Raw genomic sequence first — 26,233 nt, 5'->3', positions numbered from 1 at the left:
CAGGAAATGCAGTCGACTCCTAAAACTTGTCACGAGAGTACAATCGAGTTTTGAAACTTTCAAAGAGTGCAATCGACGGCGCGGCATGATTGAACCAATTTGACAAGTTTTAGGATTTGATTGTGCTTTTTGAAAGTTTCAAGACTTGATTACACTTGTTGACAAGTTTTAGTACTTAATTGCACTTTTTGAAATTTTAAGGGCTCAATTGTAATAAATTTTAAGACTTTTAATGCACTTATCTCTAAATAAATAAATAAAATTGATTTTTTTTTGCAATTAAAAGCTTTAGATTTTGATTATATTTCGTAAATAAAATCTAGAATTATTCTTCTATACCAAAGACACAAGGTCCAGAACGCACACCCTTCCTCAACGTGGGTTTTTTCATATATTATGTTAATTCTCGGATTTTTTACATGCGTTTTTTTTAAGAGAGTGAGAATCGAAACTCATATTTGAAACTAAACGTCCCGCCTCTAACCCCTTTTGAGAACGTGGAGAATCGAATTACCCACTTCCTCCTTCCCAAGAAAGGAAGGGTGGCCACTGGGGTTGGTTACGTTAACTTATTCGTTACAATAAAAATAATTTGCAACGAGCACCTGTTGTAATATTTATTTTATTGCATTCGTGGCTTCTTCTTTTTTTCACAACATTTTGCCAAGAAAAATTTTGAAAACAAAATTAAGCAAGGAGTCTGGGGATTTGAATTCATATTCGTCATTCTTGTGCGCGAGAATACTGATGCATTTGCCTTTCTGTAGTAGACAAAAAAATGGCATCTATTAGACTATAGCCTCATCGGTACATGAATTCTTTTAAGAAGTGTTCCACCTAAACACCGGCCATGCCGGGCCCAACGCGAACAAGGGGCCGTGCCCGGCACGGCGCCCTCCGCTCCGGGGCACTGGCCCAATTTATTTATCCGATTCCGCTGATCATGACGCGATTGCCGTTAACACAACTCGATTGGAAGATCATTGAAGTCTTCGGAGACTTCTTGAAAGTAGAAAAAGTACCATACGAGTTCTCTCGATGTTTTGGTACCTTATGTTTTGCTTCTTTGGACATTCTTTGTTAATGAAAATAGTTAATACAACGTTGCTTACTTTAACATATATTGCCTTGTGCATGGCGGGGGCAATCTTCTAGCATAGAAAGAAGGGTTAATAACATAAAAAATCTCAAATTGGTACATATGTGATAAATTTACTTCCAAACTAATTTTTTGACCATAAAAACCCCAGACTAAAACACTTATAACAAATTTACCTTCCGTTAAATTAGATTAATACCACGAAAAATCACGAATTGATAAACTTGTAACAAACAAAGGGGAAAAACTCTGAACTAATACGCCTGTCAACTGTTACGTGTCATCCAATCAAGCAATTCTAGCAAAGGGTAAAATTATTACAAGTGTACCAATTTATGGGTTTTTATAGTATTAACCTTAGAAAGGAAGTGGTTCATGCGGTAATTTTATCCAGCCATTCGCACTGTTCCCCATCTCTTCACTTCTTTTGTTTTTTTCGCTTTTTGTTACTGGGTCACACACCATTTTCTAGGAAAAATTTCAAATAAAAACCTGAAATACTCTCATTTTCTCTAATAAAGGCATGAATTGAATTTTGTATCAAATAAGATCCTAAAGTGGTTATGTTATTCTCAAATAAGGATTTGAAGTAGCCATGATGATTTTGTATAAGGGCCTTACCTCGCCGGTCGCCTGCCAACTAAATATTCTAGGTGGTCAATGGCATTTTCATCCAAACAATTTTATTTTCTCTTATTTTTTTCTCTTTTCTCTGATTTTTCAGCAATTAATGCCAAGAGAGTATAAAACGTACTCTGAAGAACCAAACTCGCATCATGAAAATAACATTACTAACTGGAAAATGTGCAAACGCCTTGCTAATAAACAATACGGCAATTTCCAGGGCAAGCATAGAAGGAGATCAAATGGTGCCGCGAGGAATGTGCGCGCGGCTATTGGCAGCTGCGACTCTGGAGCCGAACTGCAGCAACTCTTTGCTCGTGTCGTCCCTGTGCACAATCACCTCGATGAAGCACAAGCAATCTTTCTCGGGCCCGGTCGCGGTCTCAATCGCCTCCGCGAGTTCCTCCTCGCAGCAGACCTGCAAGACAAGAGCAATGAGGTCTTTTTTTTCTTTCCATGATCTCCCGACAGGCCGATGTGGCACGGGAAATGGAGTCTGAGTGGTATAATAACAAGCTCCATCACCTTCGTTGTCCAGCACTTGCCCTCCCCGTTGTGGATAGCATCAACCAAGCCAGTGTAGTTCCAGTTCTTGATTACGTTGTAGGGTCCATCGTGAATCCCGGCCTCGGTGGTGTATCCGCCGTTGTTTATCAGGAAGATGATGCTCTTCTGTCCGCATCGCAGCATCGTCGAGACATCCTGTGCAGTCATCTATTCGACATCAAAATAATGAAAGTCAGCGTACCGAATAATGGTATTGCAGGTTGTACAAATGGTCCCTGACCCCATCAGCCAATTAACTACATGGTTTCTGTGGATCGACGGTAAAGCAAAAGGAGTATCGATTCATTATAGTAGATGATGATCATGTGAAGAATGTCTTCAAAATTTGAACTAGATAAAGCTTTCTATCAATAACTTCCGAAGAGAAGATATCTCAAACCTTGGCTGAACATGAACAACCACCACAATGACTAGGAAAGCGGTATTATACCTGGAAGCTCCCGTCGCCAATGCAAGTGACCACCCGCTTATTAGGCGCACCCGCAGCGTATCCAAGAGTCACTCCGACGGACCAACCAATTGATGCATACTGCATTTGATGCTCGCAACTGCAAAACACAGACACATTGAAAGCCATTTAGCTAGTAATATAACATTCTGATATAACACGTTGAAGACTTGAAGTATCATAGCGAAAGAATGCTTGCTTTGCTTACCCACAACCCTTGGGCAATTTAAGTTTCTGGCAGTTGAACCAAAGATCTCCTGCCTCGGCGATCACAGTAGTTTTGCTCGACAGCATGTTCTGAATATGTTGGAACAGAACATTGACCCTCAGTGGCTCCTTAGGCTCACGTTTGGGAGGACGCCCCTCAGGAACGTACATTCGGTTGTAGTTCTCATAAGCCGTTGTGTTTCGGTTAAGTCGCTTGGCAAGTGTCTCTAGGAAATCATTCATCCGGACAAACCCGAACGAGGGGCCGTTCGCGATCACGACCCGATCGGGCTGCACTATGATCGCCTTCTCCTTCTTGATAAGGAGAGAGTGCCCAACAGAGCTAAGGTCATTGAAGATGGGCCCTGCGAACAAGTACGCATCGGCAGACTCCACGATCTCCGCGCAGAACGCGGTGCTCACCATACCCCAGTACGTCCCGATGAAGCGGGGGTGGTGCTCAGGGACGAGACCTTTGGCAGAGGGCATCACCGCGAGGGCGTAACCGCAGACATCAGCCAGTTTGACAAAGGCGTCACATGCCTTCGCAACGCGGAGATTGGGCCCGCCGACCATGATGGGCTTCACCGCCTTGTTCAGGAACTCGGCGGCCGCCTCCACCGCGGCCTCCAAAACCATTTGATTGCTCAACGTGGGAGAGATCGAAAAGGGGATGGGCTTGCGGCTGAAAGTAGGGTGAGGGATCGCAGCTAAGTTGCAGCTGATGCTGATGTACACAGGCTTGCTCTCTTTCAGAGCCGTAAAGATTGCAGTGTCGATTTGTTCATGTGCATCTTCAAGGTTATTCACCACCGCCTATAGAGTTAAAGAAAAAGAAGTTTAAATATTATTCACGTTGACGAAGAACATATTCAACCCTCTGAACAATGCAATCTGCCCTGACCCCTCAAAACGATAATGGACCCACTAAAAACTGAAATTGAGTGCAGCGATTTGTAAGGAAAACACAGCACGAGGAAAGAAAAAGAAGAGCATGGGCAATGTGAGTGCCCAAGTGCTTGATTCCTGCGAACGAACCTGATGGCAAGTGAGAGTCTGAAAACACCGCAGTTCTTGGGTGAAATCGGGCAAGCCGATGGTGTGATGGAGGACCCGGTTGCTGCCGTAGTCGTTGGAGTTGGGCCCACCGACAATGCAGATGAGCGGCAGGTTCTCGCTGTACGCACCGGCTATCGCGTTCACGATGCTGAGCCCGCCGACGGTGAACGTCACCACACAGGCGCCCACACCCCGGGACCGCGCGTAGCCATCGGCTGCGTATCCAGCGTTCAGCTCGTTGCAGCAGCCGATGAGGTTGAGGCCCGGCTCAGCGAGGAGGTGATCGAGGAGCGTTAGGTTGAAGTCCCCCGGGACGGAGAACACGTCGTCCACGCCGATCTGAACGAGCCGGCGCGCCAGATGGCGGCCAAGGGTGGCCTTTGAGGGGCCAAGGGCCATGGTGGAGTGGGAGGGCTGGATGACGGAGGCGACGACATTGGGAGGGCTGCTCACGCGGTTGCATGGGGGCTTGCACGTCTCGAGCGAGCCAATATTGTCGTCCAGGTTTGTTGCACTATGAATTTTTGCTGACTTCGGAGTAAGGTGGGCGGTTTTCCGGTGGCGTTGGCTCGAGGATGTGATCGAGAGGAAACAAGGCGGTGTTAACGATGACATTGCCATCTTGGCGCAAGTTTGTAAGAGGGATGTGAGATTCTATTTCAAAGGAACAAGATCCGTAGTAACTAAAGAACTCATGGGCGGTAGGGATGAGCATAGTTCCATGTAAAACTTAGAACCGGAACTTATTTCGACGGGTGGATTCCAGGTTTCAGAATATGAAGGTTAGATTTCAAGTTCCAAAAATTTGAGGAATCTGTTTCGATGAGTAAGTTCCAAGTTCTAGATAGATGGAACCTAGAACCAAGAACACGGTAAAAGTTTTTGTGTTTTTCTTGATCTATATTTTCGCATGATCCTGCGATATTTCATGGCATCCGATGATGAATATATAATCTAGAACCACTAATATGAGCTTCTATTTTATGATTGAGACCTTTACTTTGTTAATGCTTTATATTTTGTGTGTATCTAAATATAAGTTGTGGTTAGTTTATTATAGCAGCAAGTGATGGTCATTAAATGCAATAATTCATTGTAATCGTTCAATTAATAATACATGCAAACATGGGTAGACCCTATAACCTGAACCTCCAATAGGGTAGGTTTCAAGTTTCAAAAAATGATAAATTTGTTCCAACGGGTAAGTTGTGGTTTCTAGACGAACCCAAAACTGTTCACCCCTAATTGTGGGAAATCTAAATTTGAGCCGACCTATATGTACAAGTAGCATGGTGTCGTGAGGACTTTTTCATGTGAGTCGATCGAGTGCACCCTGCGAAACTACAGCCCTTGGATCCTCTCTACCCTACTTGTTTCCCTTATTGGTGATTCAATGAGTGTTAGCAATGATAGAATAGCAATAAAATTCACCGTTCTAATTGATATCTACACTGATGGTTTTGATAGATGGGACGCTAAACGAATACACCAATAGGGTAGACGATCTGATCCCCCTCAGATATGATCTAAGGGCAATAAATGCAATAGGTGCACTTAATCGATAAACCTAAAATTACCTTCGACTTCACCATAAATTTACCTAATTGTGATATCCATTATTTAGGATAATCAGTTCTTAAGTGGTTTAATTCGTGGCTAGAATCAAGAACCCAATAAATCACCTATGAGTTTTAGGTTCCTAAGCCAACATGAGAACTCCTCAGCTGGTGATTCCAGGCCAGTCCTAGGCTTTTTTCGGGAAATGATAGAATCTTCTTCTTCTTCTTTTTGTTAAGGACTAAAAATCTTTATTTGATATAAAATATAAAAATAAATGTCTATTAAACACAAATCCTACTTTGGTTAAATTGTTCACGTGGACATTTATTGGGAAAAATTACCCAAAAAGTCTTAAACAAATTGTAATTGTGTCGATTCAGTCCTAAACATTTTTTTTTTGCCAATTGAATCATAAACCTTTCACATTTGTGCCAATATAATCCATCCGACCGATTTTGACTAGAAATTGCTGACATGCACACTGGCTATCCTATGTGGCGCGGCCGACATTGACGTCAACAATTTTTTTATTATAAATTAATATTTTTCGATTTTTTTCTTTTTTTTCTTTTTTTTTTCCTTCCCTTCTTCCTCTAGCCTGTCTCCAAACCTCGGCGATTGGCTAGAGGTGACCTCGCTGGCCACTGTCGAGGGCGAGCCTCGGGGAACTATGTCACACAGTTTTTCATCGATGAATCAATCAAAAGAACAAAAAAACCTCTCCAACCTTTCCAATAGTATCGGGGATACGATCAATGCAGGGCTCGACAACTACGATCTTGTTGTCCCAAACGAGCTCGTCGTTCACAGGCACCTAAAACAGCAAATCAACAATCGAAAATGATTTCAGAAAATGCCGAAAATGATCACATCGATTGCATTTCACTCGCACGACATTTCCAAGATGCAGATACGAGAACGAAGATGGTGGATTAGGGTTTCTATGAGCAAGATGAAATCGCTTACGAGCTTGAAGGGGCCGATGTGCTTGCCAACAGGGAGGCCCATGCTAGAGCGAAGGTGGAGAGAGGAGGAGACAGTGCGCGCAACGATGCCGTTGCCGCCTATGATCCTCAAAGCTACGTGGCTCAATCTCACAGCCATTTTCGCTCACTTTCTCAATCTCGCCAGTGGCTGGATGAGGCTCGTCCTTACCTCTGGCCGATCACGGAGGTCCGGTGACCAGCAAGAGGAAGAAAGAAAAGGAAAAAAAATATTAAAAAATTTATAAAAAATTGGAAAAAATATTAAAATATTATTAAAAATTGTTCACATCAGTGTCCACCACGCCATGTAGGATGGTTGATGTCTATGTTAGTGATTTCTAGCCAAAATTGGCCAGATGGACTGAATTAGCATAAATGCAAAATGTTAAGACTCAATTGGCCAAAAAAAAGGATTTATGGCCGAATTGGCACAATTACAATAGGTTTAAGACTTTTTTTTGGTAATTTTACCATAATTATTGTTTAGTACAATTTTCTTTTAAATAAAGGAAGGTTGAAAAGAGGTTGAGAGTCGGTCGGCGTTTTCAACCTTGGGAATCAAGAACCGAACTAGTCTTGTAAACAGGAATTGGCCTAAAAACAAACCAGCCAAACCGATTCCTAACCCCTAATTGCTCCTTAAAACACCAACTACCAAATGACGAACTATTTTATGAACAACCTTACACCTAAGTAGCACTAACACGAGACACGAGACATGCGACACGACACGACACGATACGACACGATACGTCAACACATCATTTCTCAGAAAATAGAGAGATCCGACACGTTGAAACACGCTGTATATTTATTATATATTTTTATATATACATAATAAATTATCATTTTTATGATTATTTCAATCAAATTAATTTGATTCAAATCCAAAAATAAATAAATAAAGAGTGTCGGACGAGTATCGGTGTCCGAAGTGTCCGACACGACACGGAGGCCCCCGGAGAGTGTCCGTGCTTCCTAGCCTTACACTTAATCTAAACTCGATGGTAAATTATTGAGTAAAGACTAAAATTGGTCCATCAGATCTAGTGAGATTCAAGGTTTGACCCACATCGAATCCATCACTTTCAGCGGTACAAATTCAGTTTTGTACATATACTCCATCCATGCGGTAATTTCTCGAAGCTTGATGGGCAATATCACAAGTGCGAGCGAGGATAAATATCATACATACGACAGAGCCAACTTGTGTACTCCGTGTTCTCTTTAATTTGAATGGAAAAATGACACAATCCCTGAACTTTGACCCAAGGTGCAATTTGGTCCCTGAACTTTTAATTTATTCAATGAAGTCCCTGAACTTTAGCCTGATATTCAATTTGGTCCCTGAACTTTTAATTTGTTCAACGTGGTCCCTGAACTTTTAGTATGTGTTCAATTTAGTCCCTGAACTATTTGAAAATGTTCAATGTAGTCCTTCTATTAATTCAAGTGCAAGGACTATATTGAACATTTTCATATAGTTCATGGACTAAATTGAACATGTGATAAAAGTTCAGGGACCACATTGAACAAATTAAAAGTTCAATGACCAAATTGAACATTAGGCTAAAGTTCAGGGACTACATTGAACAAATTAAAAGTTCAGGGATCAAATTGCACATTGGGTCAAAGTTCAGAGACTGTTTGTGTCATTATCCCAATTTGAATCTAAACCAAGTCGATCACTGCATGAAGTGGGGATCGCAATTTTCACCTTTGCACCTACTCATTAACATCCCTGTCCGACTCATGATGCTAATCTAGTTTTGAGCGTCGTAATTAGGTTTTAGTTAATGGAGCAAATGGAAGTGCTACTCTAAGCGCAGTGACGTTGACAAAAGAAGGAACTGCATGTCATTGGACGCTCGTTACAGAGGAAATAAAAAGAACAAGGTGGACTTAGACCAATTTGGTTGGAACAGTTACGTCTTGCATTAATAACTAGAGATTTTGATTAAGCACCGGACATCCTAATAATAAGACAAGCTCCGTTTGTTTGTTTCACGCAAAATATTTTTCTCTTTTTACGGTGTATGGATCACTTAAGCAAATAAGTCAATAGAAAATATTTTCCTAATCAACGGATGCTTTATGCTTAAATTCAGGAAAATAATTTCTTCTTTAAAAAATCAGGCATCTTTTTTCAATGCATGACTAGATATCGGCGCTTGGATAAAAACTCTGCGTTTGGATATGGGAGCCTCAACGCTCATTCCCGAGCCCTTGGAAGCGGACATGGGTCTAAAGATCGACATCAAATTGATTATTAATCATGTGGGTCTTACTATGTGACTCACGCAATCGAGACAGTGCAGATGAATTCGGTGCACATGATCTATAGATTATGTTCGAGCAGTAATGCTAACTGAGTTTTTAGTGTGATAATTGGGTTTTATATCTAAATAGCCATGCCAGGGTGCGAGTTCATCTAGGCCAAGCCTAGGACCCTAGTGCTCCTAGGTCCCTAACGCCCAAGCTCGAGTCCCCAATGCCCATGCCTAAATCCCTCGCGCCTAAGCCTTAGTCCATTAAGGCCAAGGCTTGGGACTCAGGTGCATGTGCCCAGGACCAGATCCCCGGCGCCTGAGCCTGCACCCAGGATCAAGTCCATCAAGGGCAGACCTGGGATCTCGACACTAGTGCCCGGGCCCGTGTCCAACAAGGCCAGGCTCGAGACCCCAGTGCTTGCACCCAGTTCCATCAAGGTCAAGCTCGGGACCCTGATGACCGAGCTCGAGATCCCACGCCCGAGATCGAATCTACGACTGCCCATACGCAAGTAACTAGCACCCGAATAGTATATATCTAATTAAGAAAATTAAATCATATTTTCATTATCAAACGACAAAAAAAAATTTTCAATTTGCTTTCAGGTTTCAGCCAAACATAAAAAAACATTGTTATTTCTTGGAAATGACATCCTTGAAAACTCGTTTCTAGAAATGTTATATTTTGTGCGAAACAAACGGAGCCACGACGAGAGTAGCTTTTCCTGCGTTCCTCATTAAATGGCGTTTCTCTGACGGATAAGTTATAAATATAGACGCCGCCGAATTTAATTCTAGTTAAAGTTATACGGCAGTGATATCTAAAAATTCACGAGGTCATTACCTCTTGAGTCACTCTTGAAACGCTAGATTCGTCTATTCAATCCTTGGTCCGCAACAACTTTCATTCGATTTGAATTCAGCGAATAGATAATGCAAAAGTATTATGAGATCCATTTACAAATTCGATTAATGTGAAACCTTCATTATACATAGGGGTGTACAAAAGAATCGAAAACTGCCCGGACCGCCCAGAAATCGATGGTTCCTAAGGAAACCGGTCTAGTTCCCGGTCCGGTTCTAAGCGTGGAACCGCCCGCTCACTCGCCCACCCGCACCGGACCGGTAATATAATAATAAATATAATATATTTATTTAAGTTTTAATTTTTTTTAAAAAAAAATAAAAATCCGAAATCCTTAAACTAAACCTAACTTGCTCGAAGTTCACAACCTCACATTGAGCCGAAAAATACCTCCTTTCGCTTTCGCCTCACGCTCACTCTCACTCTCTCACTTTTCTCAGTCGATGCTCACCTCACTGTCTCCGACTCTCTATCTCCGTCTCCGTCTTTCCATCTCCATCCTTGACTAGTGGGATCGGCTCCATGAATCCACTCAGGAACAGGACCGACGGTCCAGTTCTCAAGTGGATCCATGGAACCAACGGATAGTTCCCGGTTTTAATTTTTCTAAACCGATTCTTAGTAGGCAGTTCTCAATTTTAGGGTGGGAATTGCCTACCCATACCATGCTCACCCCTAATTATACTAACTCCACTTACCCCAAACTAATATTTTGATCACAGAAAATCCCAAAATGGTACACCCAAACTGATTTTTTTACCACCAAAAATCTCAAACTGGTACATTTGTGATAAATTTATCCCTCATTAAATTAGATTAATACCACAAAACGGGTACACGTATGACAAACGGAGGGTTAAACTCTAAATCAGTACACTCGTCAATTGCCACGTGTCATCCAACTCAATAATTTGACGGTAAAATTTAACCGAAATTAACGGTGGGTAAAAATTTGTCACGAGTATACCAGTTTGGGATTTTTCGTGATCAAAAAATTAATTTTGGATAAATTTGTCATAGATATACCAATTTAAGATTTTTCGTAATATTAACCCTAAGATTATTTATCGTCAATCACTCATTAAAAATTAAATAAAACTCACGGAAACTATCGAAAGCCATATCTCCATTTTTCCACTTAGAATGTAGTCTGAAACTAACGATTGATGACTGAAGTGCTGTTTTGCCCTCCTGTTCACAATCCACCTTCTCCCATACCTCTCCTTTCTCTCATATAACATGACACATCCGTCGTTTTTCTTGTTTTCCCTCCTCGGAAAGCTCTCGACCATTCACGCTCGTTCTCTCGTTTGTCGCTCTCGCCTCCAAGCTCCAACACGCTCTTGCCTCTCAGAAAGCTTTTTTTCTTTCTTCTTTCTTTTTTCACTAATGCAACTTTATCGAACGCTATAATTGTGAAAAGCGTCGCGATTTGAACCATTAGAAAAGCCAACGTTTGCGGAAAGATGCCGGTGTGACGCATGATTCCCAATTCATGAATTGTCACGGGTCATGTCCTATTATTGGTGAGACGACATGCAAAGTTGCAAACCATTGATCACGGAGTAATCATGGTACTGAACTGGCTCAACCAGTACATGAGTGGGACAGCGTTTTTAACCTTTGAAGGGAAGAAGAAATTGCATTTACCATGCGGATCAATATCATCCGAATTATTGGTTGTGTGGATCTCGGTATGGGGCTCACATAATCAGCGGCATGGATGGACTTAGTTTACATGATCAACAGATCATGTAATTTTTTTGTTTATTTTGAAAAGTTGCTACATGATCTATAAATCATGACAATTAGACGGACTTGATTAGACCATGTAATAATTTTTTCTTCAGGAAGTTATTGTGTGGTGCACAGACCATGTAGACCAATCAATCTTTTGCTTTGAGAAGTTACCAATTAGGTAGATTCTCTATAGAGCCCACATGATTGACAGTGCTAATGAATTTGGTCCACATGATTTAGAGACGGTACAATAATTCTTTCATGGTCTATAATCTATGTGGATCGACGTCATATCAACTATTCATCATGTGGGCCTCACCATGCGACTCACACAATCGACAGTGCAGATAAATTTGGTGCGCATTCGACTAGTAATGCTAACTGAGTTGTTAGTGTTCATAATTGGGTTTTATATCTATATAGCCAAAGATTCACTCTGTCATAATACTAACTCTGCTAATTTCGGATGTTGCTCTTATCATCACCATCTTCGCTACATCAACTTGCTAGTGGCGACTGGAGAATAAATTGCACACTCATCTTGCAAATGAATCCACCGCTTTAGAGAAACCTGGAAGAGTCCTGGGGGTATCTTTGCTGCTGTCAGCTGGTGTATTTGGAAAACCGAAAAAACGCATCATACGACTTCTTGTTCTTTGTGATGGGTGCGTCGTAATGTTGCATGGTATGATACGACGATCAGTATCATAGCAATACCCGTTCTTACCAAATGGTCGGGTAAGAATGTTCTAAACCAAACTGTTCATGGCCCAAAAATTCCAAAAGGCACTTAAGCGTCAGAGGCGTATAGGTCATTCTCAAGATCCTCACGCTGATTTGCAACCTCACATACGGCGGTACAACATTTTTGGAGGCCAATCGATTGCCTTAATTATATTTTTTTGATTTGTATATTATCTTTGCTTGTAATAACAGTTGTACAGTCAAAATAGGAATGAATCCTCTGTATTTGTTGTTAGCTGTTGTACACTGTTAGCATAGTTGATTTTAGCAGGTCTATGAAGTTTGCATGATATTCTGTGGACCTTCAGATAACCGGTCATCTACGCTCTTATCTTCAAATTATAGGAAAAAGGAGAACTACCAGAAAACATGGGAAAAAGTGTCAAAAAAGTCCTAAACCTTTTGCATTTGTGCTAATTTAGTCCTAAACCTTTTTTTGGTGTCAATTAAGTCCTAAACCTTTTGCATTGGTGTCAATTCAGTCCTAAACCTTTTTGTCTTTGTGTCAATTCAGTCTTTCCGGTCAATTTTGGCCGGATTTTACTGACGTGAACGTTAGCCGGTCACTAGCGCTGATGTGAATAACTTCTAATAATATTTTAATATTTTTTTGAATTTTTATTTCTTTTTTTCTTTTTTTTTCCCTCCCCTCCCTCCTTCCTCTAGCCAGTCGCTAGACCGGTGACCGGCCAGCGAGGCTCGCCCTCACCGGTGACGGCGAAGGCAACCCTCACTAAGGCTAGGTGAGGCACGACCTCGCCGGATCTGGCGAGGTCATGCCTCGCCCAGCCACCGACAAGGCTCGAGCCCTCGTCGTAGGTTCGCCCTCGTTGGCGCAGCCTCCGGCGAGGTCGTGCCTCACCCAGCCATGGCGAGGCTCGCCTTCACCGTCGCCGGCGGCTGGGCGAGGCTCGCCTTTGCCGTCGCCAGCGAGGTCGCGCTAGTGGCCGGCGAGGTGGCCTCTAGTCTGTTGCTGGTCCGACAACCGGCTGGAGGAAGGAGGGAGGGAGGGGAGGGGAAAAAAAGAAAAAATAAATAAAAATTCAAAAAAATATTAAAATATTATTAAAAATTGTCCACGTCAACGCCGGTGATTGGCCGCCGGCATCCACGTTAGCAAAATCTGCCGAAAATTGGCCGGAATGACTAAATTGGCACAAAGATAAAAAGATTTAGGACTGAATTGGCATAAATATAAAAAGTTTAGGATTGAATTAGCACAAAAAAAAATTTATAACTAAATTGGCACAAATACAAAAGATTTAGGACTAAATTGGCACCAAAAAAAGGTTTATGATTAAATTGACACAAATGCAAAAGGTTTTGAACTTTTTTGGCACTTTTTCCAAAAACATGCCTTATCTTCTGCCAATGACCAAAATCACAATTGTAAGTATTAAACTACAAGCTTGTTACCTCACCTCAAAAATTGTGCACGTATCTTGCACAATTCCGTGGAATCCAGTTTTACCTCACATCCAGTTTGGTTAGCAAGAATGAGCCACCCCTTTTCAATCTATTCCGCATAATTATTTCATTAAAAACATTTATACGAATAGCTGATTATAACCCTCTGGCAGGCAATCTTCTAATCGTTGCTCAGTAGCTTGTAATTTCTTCCATACACGGGAACAATGCCATAATGCCATTGATTGAAAAAGGTATATTATCATTATCGTAGGGAATATTCAAGTATCCAAACCTCACCTAAAGAGTAAAGCTTCACCGCATCATAATGCAACGGCCGCATGAGATTTGGGAAAGACTGACTAGACAGCATTAGGCGTCGTCACTTCCTTTATAAAGATGGATGGCAGTCGAAAAGTGTCGATATGAAATATGTTGAATTCGACAACCCTTAAACAGCTCGACTGCATGCCATGATAAGTCACAATACACAATCATGCTAACATGGTTTAGGGTATCAAAATTGGAGAAAAGGAACAACCGAAAAACAAAGGAGATCATTCTTGAGATTGGGCGCCGTTTGTTGTCGCATCCATTGGCTCGGCCTCTGCTGATTCAGTACCTTTCTTACCTTTCTTCTTCTTCCCTCCACCTTTCTTCTTGGTTTTGGTCCCCAAAGCCAACCAAGCCTTGATCTCGGGATCGTCTATCGTCTTTGTCGGCTGAAGCTCCTGCAGCGAATGGGATGTAATCCTATCTGACCCATTCGGCATTAATAAGACAGTGAATTTGATACGGGCAACAAAATCACCTGCAAAACAGCCAATTTAGTTTCTGAATTGAGCAATGTAAAATGGGTAGCAACATGTGCCATTAAGATTTATGCCAATCTCTCAATGAACTGAAATTATTAGATAAACTGGGCATTTCCCTCTTGAGGTTAAATCAACCTGGCAGCTGCTATTAGGAAATAAACTCTAGAAATATCCAATAATGCCTCCCGAAATATAGATATCATACCAGGCTTCTCATGAAGTACAGGATAAGGTTGCAAGAGCTCATGATTTACACATTCAACTAATCCCAGCCGGGCCCTTTTCTCTTCTAGTGCCCTGAGGAATTAGCGAGAACACTGATTACAATAATACCAGAGAACTTCCAACACTGATTATAATAATACCAGCAAAACTTCCATGGCACATTAAAAAATGCATTCTAAAGCATAAACAACCTTGCACTGAATGGTAGGATGGGAAATTTCTGGTTTATTTCACTGAAAATAAACCTAGAGGCCTTCATCTTCAAGTGATAATTCTTGTCCACAGCTCTCTTATATACAGTCGTCTGCTTCTCATCCAACAGTTTAGGCTGCATACATGACACATAATCAGGTGAAGCTACTATGCAGAAGATTAGATACTGCAACCTTTCATGTATCCACTGTATTGCAGATGGAAAACTTACCTTCCCCTCGCCTGTACTTGTGACAATATCTATTGCATAAACTTCATTCTCCTCAAATTCAAACTCATCAACTTTTGTGTCTGGATTTGAGACGCTTATGATAACCTTGTTGCCATCTATCACAAACTGCTTCAGCTGGTGACTAAGCACACCTTCGACAATCTTGCAGTCATATGCAGCTGCAACTTTATTGATTGCTTCTGTTACATCTTTGTTCTGCCATAAGAAAGAAAATAGAATTCACTTAAAAATTCCAACACAAATCTAAATGTAGACTGAAATAAAGATACAGAAAAACAACAGGAACAAATTTTTTGCTTCAATAACAAAATATTGGATTGCTTCCTTGATAAATGCTGTTGCAACTTCCTACAGAATAATATGACAAATGAAGCTCCTGGTATTCAAACAACGTAAAGCCAACTTCTTTTGGGTGCTCTAGTTTAACAATAGTTGAATATGTAAGAGCAGTACTTCATATCAAATCTAGAAGTACGATGCTGATTGTAGAATATTCTGCAGAACCAAGATGGAGTGAATAAAAGCCATGGTCCAGCATAACACCTACCTCCACTTGAATAAATTAAAATCTAAGCTTATAATTAGGCTCCTCAACAAAATTTCCCCATCTTGGTCTCTATTAACATTCTGGAGAACATGCAAAACAGGTCCATCGCTACAGAAGCAGCTCCAAACAAACTATCATGGCTCTTGAACAGTAACTATTAAAAAAAAGGTCCAGCTAACATTATCTATTATCCCTAGAAACCCTCTTAATGAAAATGCATCTCATGCATCTGCCTCTTCGCTAATTCTAAAGGCAAACAGCTTCCCACAATGTGTGTCAAATTAGTACATACATACTTCACAGTATGAAATGCAGCCTTAAGAGAGATATGCATGGAGGAGACCAATACAGAATGGTCTATCTCAGCAAGATTGTATCCAAAGTAAAGTTGCCACCTGGGTCACAAGTTTCTTTAAAACATTTGCTACCATATTAAATGGACAAAGCGTCTAGATGATTTCCTCAACTTGAACTGAATGAGGCATGAAAAGCAAACTTTGCTTTTAACATGGATCCCATGTCCATTATGACTTTCTTTCGAATTTCTTCTCTAGAAAATATTGCTACACGATTATCACCCATACTGATATATCATGACTCACCACTATATTCCCATAACACAGAATTAGAAATTACATCATCATCAAACTGTTGACATTAGATTTATCTCCTTCAAGGGATTTCAAAGTCCAGCACAAGAAGCAAGCCAAAAGGATTAAAAGGGATTATCTCACAAAGGAAACAACAATATGTGTTCCACTACTTCAAAACCTAAAAAAGAAGTATGTAAAGGGCTGGTCAAGGAATGGATCATAAAGAGCAGGTACCCAACAAATCGGGAATAAGTAACAAATCTGCTGATAGACACATGCGCGCTAGTGAACAGTGTTTATAACTGACAGCTAAGAATTAACTATCCCTACAAAAGAAAGTTGCTGCGGCAGAGCAGACCAGCAAGAATAACTAGCAACTAAAGGATTGCATGATATACACTATTGTCTTGCATCCTTCCCCATTTAAACTGCCAGGGAGAGAGGCATTCAGCGGTTGCTGCAGATTTCCCATCAGAGTAACTATGACAAAAGCATCATGTGGATATTTGGTCCATAGCTTTTGAAAGTATTCATCACACAGGGGTACCGCCAACACAGTGCACACCCAGGGTTTTCCATGCTTCCCCCGAAAAAGTAGACACCTCCACGGGTTAGCAGAAACTGAAAATAACATATGCAAAAATCTAGGAGGGAGAAAATGGCATCCACTATACAGGGAGAGCTCAAGATGCTATGCTCCGATAGTCAGCGTCCATCAACATTTAAAATTTAAAGCTTCCAAATATACAAAGCGACGTTGGGACACTAAAAAACATGAGAGAATAAAGCAAGCGATTCTTTAAAAAAGAACTATCAACAAAACAAGGAATTGCAGGGAGTCTAGGGACTTGATTTCGGATTCATTGTACTCATCATCAAGTAGAGACTATCTCAGCGACACTAAGCTGAAGTTGGCATATGTGTCCCATTAAAGGTATGATCACACCAAAAAGGAGAACAAAATGGCAGCCACTAACCTTCATCCCAACAGGAAATAAAAATGCAAAATCCGAATGCAACCCAAACTAACTAATCAATGATAAATGTTGGCCCAGAGGGGTATGGATCGATCTACATCATTCCAATCAATCTCAAGTATCCCAGCTACGGCCAAACATAATATTGGCAACAGGGAAAAAGAGGAAATCAAGAAATCATTGATCACCTCGGCAAAGTTGCCATGAATATTCAATCAACAGAGTTATGTAGTCCACGTTAAAGGTATGATCACACAAAAAAGCAGAACAGAATGGCAGCACCTAATTATCATCCCAACTGGAAATAAAAATGCAAAATCCGAATTCAACCCGAACTAATTAATCAATGAGAAAATGTTGGCCCAGAGGGGTATGGATCAATCTATATCATTCCAATCGATCTCAAATATCCCAGCTACAGCCACACATAATATTGGCAACAGGGAAAAAGAGGAAATCAAGAAGTCATTGATCACCTCGGCAAAGTTGCCATAAAATTCAATCAACAAAGTTATGTAGTCCACATTATCTATCTCTCTCTATATATACAAATTTCCTCAAATACCTGTAAGCTGTCAACAGATTGTTTAACAGTCTTACAATGGATACACTTCCGCTAAAAATGAAAAGTACATTTTAGCTAAGCCAGAACAAGAAGACACATGCTTAAGGTGCACAGAAATTCCCCTGTCAGTGTAACTATGACAACAGCTTCATTTGGATGTTAGTCCATAGCTTATTACAAAGATTCATCCTTTAGGGGGCAACGCATTTGACGAAAAAGAAAGATAAAGTTGACATCCTATCATAATTCATTCTAATAAAAGAATGAGATATGAGAAAACCAAATGTGCACAGAATTATCACAGAATATATTTTGCATTAAAAGGATTTAATCATCCAAGAGGCATCGTAAGCCTACTTTCCTTTACAAAAAGTACAATAAGCCCGGGCAGACATTGAGGAGGTTTCAAAACTGTATGAATAACCCTAAAAGTGCAAACAAAAAGATTGCATTTAATTCAACCTGGCCTGGAAACAAAACTACGCTAATATATTGAAACATCTCAATATATCAACATTTGAAGATCCAAGCCAAGAGTTGTAAGCTGCCAGGTCATTTAAACATAATACTTGTCAGTGGCAATCTTTTAGAACTTGTAATTTCAAGGCAAACAAATTATATGGAGCCAAGATCCTACTCTCAATCAATCATCATAAAATCGACATGCTTGCCCTTAGCAGAGGAGGCAAAAAATATGAGGGTAAAACAGTTGTATAAGGATCACATAGCACGTCATTAGCAGACCATTTCCCTCCATTTTCACCGCACAAACTCCACTATATATAAGACTCGTAAAATAAAATACATAGTTAAAATAATGCATAGTTGCATAAAATGACAGGCATGTATTGCCTACCATAAGTTTGACCTAAACCAGGATGCAGTTACACAAATGGCTGCCAAGAACCAACACATCAACTCAAAGACAAGGCTAATGACACTACAACAAAAGTAGAGACAGAAATTTTTCAGCATTCCCTGAGCAAAACTTAATAACAAAGTGCAAGGAATAACTACATGCACACATGTCATGAAAAGCAGGTGACTTACGTTTTTTCCCGGTCTAACAAGCCTCAAAGCAACTTCTGCAGCGGTATTTGCCGCAGCAATTACATCTGCTGCTCGACCCGTTAGTGGTCCTTCTTGAAGAACATGTGTGTGCGCCACTACAGCAATGAAACCATCTATATGGCACCCCATATCACTGTATCAACATCAAAACCAACACGAATTAGTTAAAGAACACAGGCACACTTTTCGATTCAACAATTCGAGGATTCAGCAACATATCAGAAAAAATGTAAAATTATTAGAACGCCGAAGCTTCGAGAAGAGTAAATAGAGCTTACATTTTCAATATATCACCTTCTTCAAAAACTGTCTCGTCACTCGCCAAGGGAGAAAAATGGCAGACGGTGTTGTTAACAGAAATACAAGTTGGAAACGCAACACCCCTTTCGATCTTTTTCTTGACATTCTTGTACATGTTTCCCGTTTGCCTGCATATAGAATAAAGCACTTATTGAGAAACCATTTTGCCCATTTTCGAAAGGAGGCAGAGGAAGTGAAAAGAAACTAAGGACATACACGACAAGCGAATTCGGCGAAAACCTCAAACGAATAGACTTACTCTCTGATAAAGGAGTCGCCCTTTTCACAAACGTCCACAACCTTAGCCTTCGGTTTACATTCCGAAACGACTAGCTGCAAGGCCTCTGCAAGCATCGAGCGTACCGCAGATAATTTTCAAAAGGGTAAGTATCAAAAAACGAGAATGACAAAAGGGTAACCATCGCAAGGAGAACAAAAAGGAAAAACCAAACACAGTTTGACCCTCATCAGTCACACTAAACATCCCTCACAAACACGCAGGCCCTCTTATCGTCGTCCTCAAAACCCACCGGCACATCAGGTGATAACCGCCCACACAGGGGGAAAACACAACTCGAAACGAAAAGACGAAATGAGAGGCACTGACTGTTGACGATCTCAGCGGCGCTCTTGTACTTGGTGACGACATCAGGGGAAGTGAGATCCAGCTCCTTCTCCTCCCTCTCGTCGTCCGACATCGCTGCGGCGCGGCTAGCACGGACCCTCCTTCTTTCCCCCCCCTGAAACCGCAGCACGAGCACATGCAAAACGAGTCAAGATTAGCCTAACCCAGAGACGGGTCGAGAACGACAGCCGAAGGCCAGACTCACCGGAAGAGAGACTCGGCGGAAGCGAGGAAGAAGAAGAAGAAGAAGAAGAAGAAGATGAAAGAAACGGAGGAAGCGGGATTAGGGTTTTCGGCGGGGGGTGCTCTGGATAGAGGCGCAGAGATCAGCTGGGTTTATATAGTGAGAGGAGGAGATGGGGTAGGGGGTGTGCGCAAAGCAAAAACAGTGTTTCTGTGTGTTAGGGTTTTGTCTCGTTTCCGAAGCGCTCCAACACCGGCTCGTTTTCCCACTTCCGGGCGCGTCCCGACCCCCCGATTTGTTGCCTAATTTTTTTGGCCTCTTTGGAAGCAAATGAAGCATGGTGTTTGGAAAAAAAAAAATTAATTTAATTTTTGCTTGTGCTGAAACCGATCGAGCTGTTTTTGAGTTTCGGGAAATTTGAAGATATTCTTATTAGGTTCGCGGCCGGGGGGCCGGCATATGACGTGCACATTCGCCATCGGATATTTGGGATACGGAAGAATTTGTTGCGAGAGTAAATACCAAACGCGCGTGTCGTTTGTTCGAACGGCGAATGCGTAACTTTTCTTCTTTTTTTTTTTTTTTAAAGCGGGCTTTGTACCCGATAATATTTTGATTTGGAAATGTGAACCGGTTATCATTATTGTATCGGCAAACTAAAGAATCACAATTTGGGTTTATTAAAATGGATTGATACCACGAAAAATCTCAAGCTGGTACATTCGTGACAAATTTACCCCAAACTAATTTTTTGACTACCAAAAATCCTAAACTGGTACACATGCGACAAATTTACCCCAAACTAATTTTTTGGCCACCAAAACCCCCCAAATTATTGCACTTGTGACAAATTTACCCTTCATTAAATTGGATTAATACCAAGAAAAACTACAAACCAATAAATCTGTGACAAATTGAGGGGTAAAACCCTGAATTGGTACATCCGTCAACTGTCACGTGTTATCCAATTCAACAATTCGACGGTAAAATTTAACGGAAACTAACGGGGGCCAAATTTATCACGTGTGTACTAGTTAGGGATTTTGACCACTAGTTTGAGGTAAACTTATCATAGATGTACTAGTTTAGGGTTTTTTGTGATATTAATTCTATTAAAATTGAGATATGTTTTACTTATAAGACATTTTGTTACAAGGCTTGTATAGAAGGAAATTTAATAATTGGACGATCCTAATCCCGCATGTGTAAAGAGAAAAAAAAAATTGCGCTTTAGTATATGAATGAGAAGCGACCCATTTTACTAAATTTCTATTTGACCTCTCTGGCTTTTCCTATTTTGAAATATTCGCGTTTGGATCACATTTCACAACGGCAGAATTCAACAGGATAATGTTGCAGGGCGTTACAATCTACCCTCAAAACTTTTTTGGCTCACGTCCTCATGAAGCGTCGAGCCCTATTTTCTCTACTCTTCTTATGGTCCAATGTGTTCAAGACCACAAAAAAAAATTGAGGAAGACAGACTCCGAATAGGCCCTCCATTTGACGTAAATGGTAATCATATTTACTACTTTAAAGACCTAGTTAAAGGACACTGTTACTGGGATGTGGACTGCTAGTATAAGCTGTGTCCAGCCTCTCTAGAAGAAGAAGATGATCGTCCTTCCAGAGAAAATTAACCAACCGTTGATTTCCACTAAACCTAGATTTCCACGTCGTAAGGTCTTATTGGAAATAATTCATTTGAGAGCTTTTGGAAATAGAGGGGGCCTTAGTCATTGTGAGTTATAACAGCTTGGGTACTGCTTTACACACATCTTTCATCAACCTAACAATTTTTTGCATGCTCCCTCGCGTTCACGTTGGCTGAAATGTTCGCCCATCCGTTCATGCGCTCTCAACTTTTTTTCGCTCATTGATAGAACTTGTGTGCAATATTAACTCATCCCCATAGCAAGGAAACACGTGCGTATCAGGACATTGTCTACAACAAAGGTCTACTTCTAATGATTTGACAATTTCATGTGAAATTCTAGAACAACTTTTCTCAAGTTGGCCTAAATGGATGTCTGTAGATCAATGGTGGCACATGACAACTACACACTTGTAGCTACATTAAAAAGATTTCATTTTAAGAAACGACCATCTTGCATTGGAGGGTATATTTTCATGTCTTTACATCCACCATATGCTTGGTTGAGATTTGGCTTGAGGTCCAACTTAGGTGTTTGACACTAGCCGTAGGAAAAGACGAGTTAAAACCCATGAAAAGAGATAGGTTCTCTAAGCTCTTAAGCTAGGTCCACTTGTTAGTCTCCAAGTCGACGTAAAAACAAGAACTACGAATAAGTTCAAATGTTTGTTGTCTAGTCTTGACTAACAACAGTCCTTGAGCTATATTGGCTTCCATGTCGTACTTTAAATATATACTAGATTGAGTGCCATTTGGCATCCCTGCTCATGTTCAAAAGAATTTCGTTTCTCATTTCTCCTTCCTCTTAGTAACTTCCGAAACCTTACCTACCTACCAGCCACTTAGAGAAACTTTCTAAAGATGCATATTTAGACACTCTGTTTGCACCAAAAGAATGATCAATTTTGGTTATTATCGACATGTGATAGACTTGGTCGATAAAAACAAAGTTTGGTCATTTATGAACAGAATTACCACAACTTGACGAATCTAGAGCGTGAAGGAATCGATAAAAAATGGAGTCAACAATTTCGGATGCAACGGTCAAGGAAGTAATCGTCAACGTGGTAGAATAAAGCAACCGTCAAGATAGTGTAGTCGAAGAAACCATAAAGGTAGTGGAGACAACGTAACCGTCGATGTAATCATTTGTAACATCTGTTTGTAACATCTATATGTAACCTCAATTGATAACCGTTGATTGTAGGCTTTGAATAGCCACATCATACTCGTCGGAGAATCCCTGTACAAACAAATAAAAATGCAATCCTTCAATTATCTTTACTTTCTTGCACTCTACTTTTAGTTTCTAAACTCGCATCGTCGATTACATTACGGCGTGTATCTCTATCATGAGTGTTACATCGTCGGTCAAATTCTGGCTTAGCATCTTTGCTTTCTCAAGTTTTGTCGTTGATTAAATTCCAGTACGGTTTATTTACATATGGTTCTGTTGTAATGGCTATATTTTCCAAGCTTTGTCGTCAATTTAATTTCGGCACGGTTTGTGTTTATACAGTTCTATCTGAAGTAAAGTTGTGGATTTCTTATTTACTTGTGATATTTCCTATCCGAAGTCGCAATAAGACCTTGTCTTCTCTAATTAAAAACCAAAGAACAATTTCAGTGAAACATATTTCGTCGTCGGATCAATTCCAGTGAAACATCTTTTTGATACACTCGATGAGATTAATGTGGTTGATATAAGGAGACACGATGGTGAGAACAATGGATCAACTTGACCTAATGATGCTAGCGGTAACAATCTGTCATCGCAGCTCATAATGACAGGACAAGACATTTTGAGTCATCGACTGCACAACCAATGGCAGAGCAAGAACAAGGTGGAGATGTCGACATCTTAAGACAACTCATCGATGAGCAAAGAAGACAGTTGGAGCTAAGTCATGTATTATTGGCTACCATGAAGAGGTTACTCAAGGAACAATGAAATAAGATGGCAAATCACATAGTGAGACACGTCTCAAATGTGATCAGGCCAATGGTCGTCAATGCAATCAACGATGTCATCTCCAGGCCCAATACATCGAATCAATTCATACCGATTCAACTCAATATGGCGATTTCCGAGTATGCTCCTCCAACTCTTAGTCAATTGAACGATGGAAACAATTTAGGCCAAGTGATCCCACCACTAGTAAGGATTTTACAAAGGCTTGAAAATCCTATTAACCCTAAACCTAAGGGGCAAGAAGGTCAAGTCTATCAACCTATCTACCATGAACCTAGGGGGCGGGAACGATGTCAACTTGCAAATCCTAATCAAGTGGTAAACTCGTATTACAACAATTAGGTGTCGACGGAGGAACGATCAGGCCAATATATAGGAAGTCGCATCCTAATTGGGTTGATACTACACCTTACCCAAGAAAATTCAAAACTCCTGACTTCGCTCTTTTCGCTGGCGAAGATAACCAGTCGATTATCGAACAATATTGCCTAATGTGAAAGGCAGGAACAAATGAATTCCTGATACTTACGTTGTTCCCTATGTCTTTATCAAAAACTGCATTTACTTGGTATATGAATTTATCTTCTAATTCAATCCATACTTGGGCTAAGATGGAAGACAATTTCATTCTCAATTGTATAAAACGATAACGTCTCCATTCTGATTTGGTTAGAATCTATCAATACAATAATGAGTTAGCCGATTAGTTAGTTGCTCAATTCAACAAGGTTGGAAATAGATGTCATACTTCACTCTCATAGAAAGATTTCACAAATTTGGCTTTCAGTGAATTAAAATTCAATCTTAAAGAAAAATTAGAAGGCCTAAATTTTGCCAATTTATTTTAATTGGTAACGAGAGTATCTATGTATGAACAATTACTTAAGGACATAGATAGAGGGCCACATGAAGACTTTACACAAAACGTGCCTTTCGTGGAAAAGATATAAGCCATATGATGAATCTGACCAAGATAATATTTTGCAAGAAAAAAATCAAATTGGCCGATGACAAGGGGGAACATGATGACTCTTAAATGATCTAATTTAAAAGAATCGAATGATCGATGAATCATTCAATTCTTTTAAATGGGACATTTGTTTGCACTAAAAAATGACCAATTTTGGTTATTATCAACATATGATAGACTAGTCAATGAGAATAGAGTTTGATAATTTATGGACAGAATTATCGATAACTTGATGAATCAATAGCTTGAAGGAATCGACAAAAAGTGGAGTTGATAATCTCGAATGCAATAATCAAGGAAGTAACTGTCAATGTAGTGGAATAAAGCAATCAAAGGAGTAACCGTCAACGTAGTGGAATAAAACAAATGTCAAAGTAATGGAGTCGAAAAAACCATTAAGGTAGCAGAGACAACATAACTATTGATGTAACCGTAACCATCATTGACAATCGTTGATTGTAGGCTTTACAAAGCCATATTGTACTCTTCATAGACTCTCCCGCACAAACAAACAAAACTATAATCTTTCAATTATCTTTACTTTCCTATAGTGTAATTTTAGTTTCCAGACTCGCGTCGTCGATTAAATTCAAACGTGTTTTTTAGCTGTAGTTTTCATATCCGCGTCGTCGATTAAATTCTGCTGTGTATCTCTATTGTGGGTGTTATGTCGTCGATTAAATTCTGATGTAACATCTTCGCGTTCTCAAGCTTTATTGTCGATTAAATTCCGGCAGGATTTGTTTACGTTCGGTTCCGTTATAGTGGCTGTATTTTCCAAGCTTATTCGTCTATTAAATTCCAGCACAGTTCGTATTTGTCCAGTTCTATCTGAAGTGAAGATGTTGATTTCCTTATTTACCTATAATATTTCATGTCCGAAGTTGCCATTGGACCTTGTCTCCTCTAATTAAAAATCAAAGAACGACTTTTGGTAAAAAGTATTTCGTTGCGGGATCAATTTTGGCAAAACACACTCAAAGATTTGCTATGATCAATGTAGTATAATTTGTGTATGGTCTCTTAAAAATCACGATTTAGATGGGTAAGACGTATAATCACAAACCATGCATAAGTGATTATTACGTTGACTTTTAATTTGATACCTCAAGATGTAATCTTGTTTTTCAAAACCTATACTTAAAATAAATCATGTTCTTTATAAGTTTTAATTTGTTAAAATGCTTAAATGCCTTGGTACAACAAGGTTAGTGAGATGCACGAGCAGATATTGCCTGCCTCCATGCAGGTGACCTCTATTCCATGCACCGTTACCACAATGTCCTTGTCCACAAGATAACACATCGTGCTGAAACTGCAACAAAGTGATCCTACCGTGAAGTCTCTCTCTCACAGTCACCTTAGGTTTCGCACAAGAACACAAACAGGCCATTGATTGCTCGTAAAGGACAGAAAATTTTCAACAGTGATTCAGACAATTAAGCGAACATTCGGCGAGCACACATTTTCTCCGTTATGTTTTGACATTCAAGTGCTTTCCAACCATCAGAAGTAGAGAAATATTTATAGAAAAAGATCACGAATCGCATTCTGGGATCACTGCGTATCACCTGCTTGACAATTTGCGGGAGAGGATTGGCATCCTAAATCGCATTAGAGTGCATTCTTTTGATCGAACTGAGTGCTGGATGGACGAGCTTTTCAAGAACCGGATGTTTGCAACGCACGACGTCGCTGCTGCTTCAGTCAAGAA

At 40.3% G+C, this 26,233-nt stretch overlaps 2 protein-coding genes across 2 annotated transcripts; both read right to left on the bottom strand.

Annotated features, from left to right (window-relative positions):
- Positions 1-1,961: 1,961 nt before the first annotated feature.
- Positions 1,962-4,628, bottom strand: LOC115692381 (pyruvate decarboxylase 1-like). Its single transcript, XM_030619220.2, has 5 exons — positions 3,984-4,628; positions 2,947-3,761; positions 2,721-2,838; positions 2,249-2,437; positions 1,962-2,141 (listed from the first exon to the last, which is right to left on the bottom strand). The coding sequence occupies exons 1-5, from the start codon at positions 4,623-4,625 to the stop codon at positions 1,962-1,964; spliced, it is 1,944 nt and encodes a 647-aa protein (XP_030475080.2). The 5' UTR covers positions 4,626-4,628.
- Positions 4,629-13,923: 9,295 nt separating this feature from the next.
- Positions 13,924-19,885, bottom strand: LOC115690617 (ERBB-3 BINDING PROTEIN 1). Its single transcript, XM_030617032.2, has 8 exons — positions 19,722-19,885; positions 19,374-19,458; positions 19,093-19,242; positions 18,794-18,947; positions 15,041-15,256; positions 14,808-14,944; positions 14,597-14,688; positions 13,924-14,387 (listed from the first exon to the last, which is right to left on the bottom strand). The coding sequence occupies exons 1-8, from the start codon at positions 19,810-19,812 to the stop codon at positions 14,134-14,136; spliced, it is 1,179 nt and encodes a 392-aa protein (XP_030472892.1). The 5' UTR covers positions 19,813-19,885; the 3' UTR covers positions 13,924-14,133.
- Positions 19,886-26,233: the final 6,348 nt, after the last annotated feature.

The sequence above is a fragment of the Syzygium oleosum genome, unplaced genomic scaffold (assembly GCF_021117445.2).
Source record: "Syzygium oleosum isolate NSW1041296 unplaced genomic scaffold, Sole_v2.1 Sole_v2.09, whole genome shotgun sequence".
Classification (NCBI taxonomy): Eukaryota; Viridiplantae; Streptophyta; class Magnoliopsida; order Myrtales; family Myrtaceae; genus Syzygium; species Syzygium oleosum.
The sequence above is the reverse complement of the archived record's forward strand: the minus strand, read 5'-3'. Positions and strand labels throughout refer to the sequence as shown.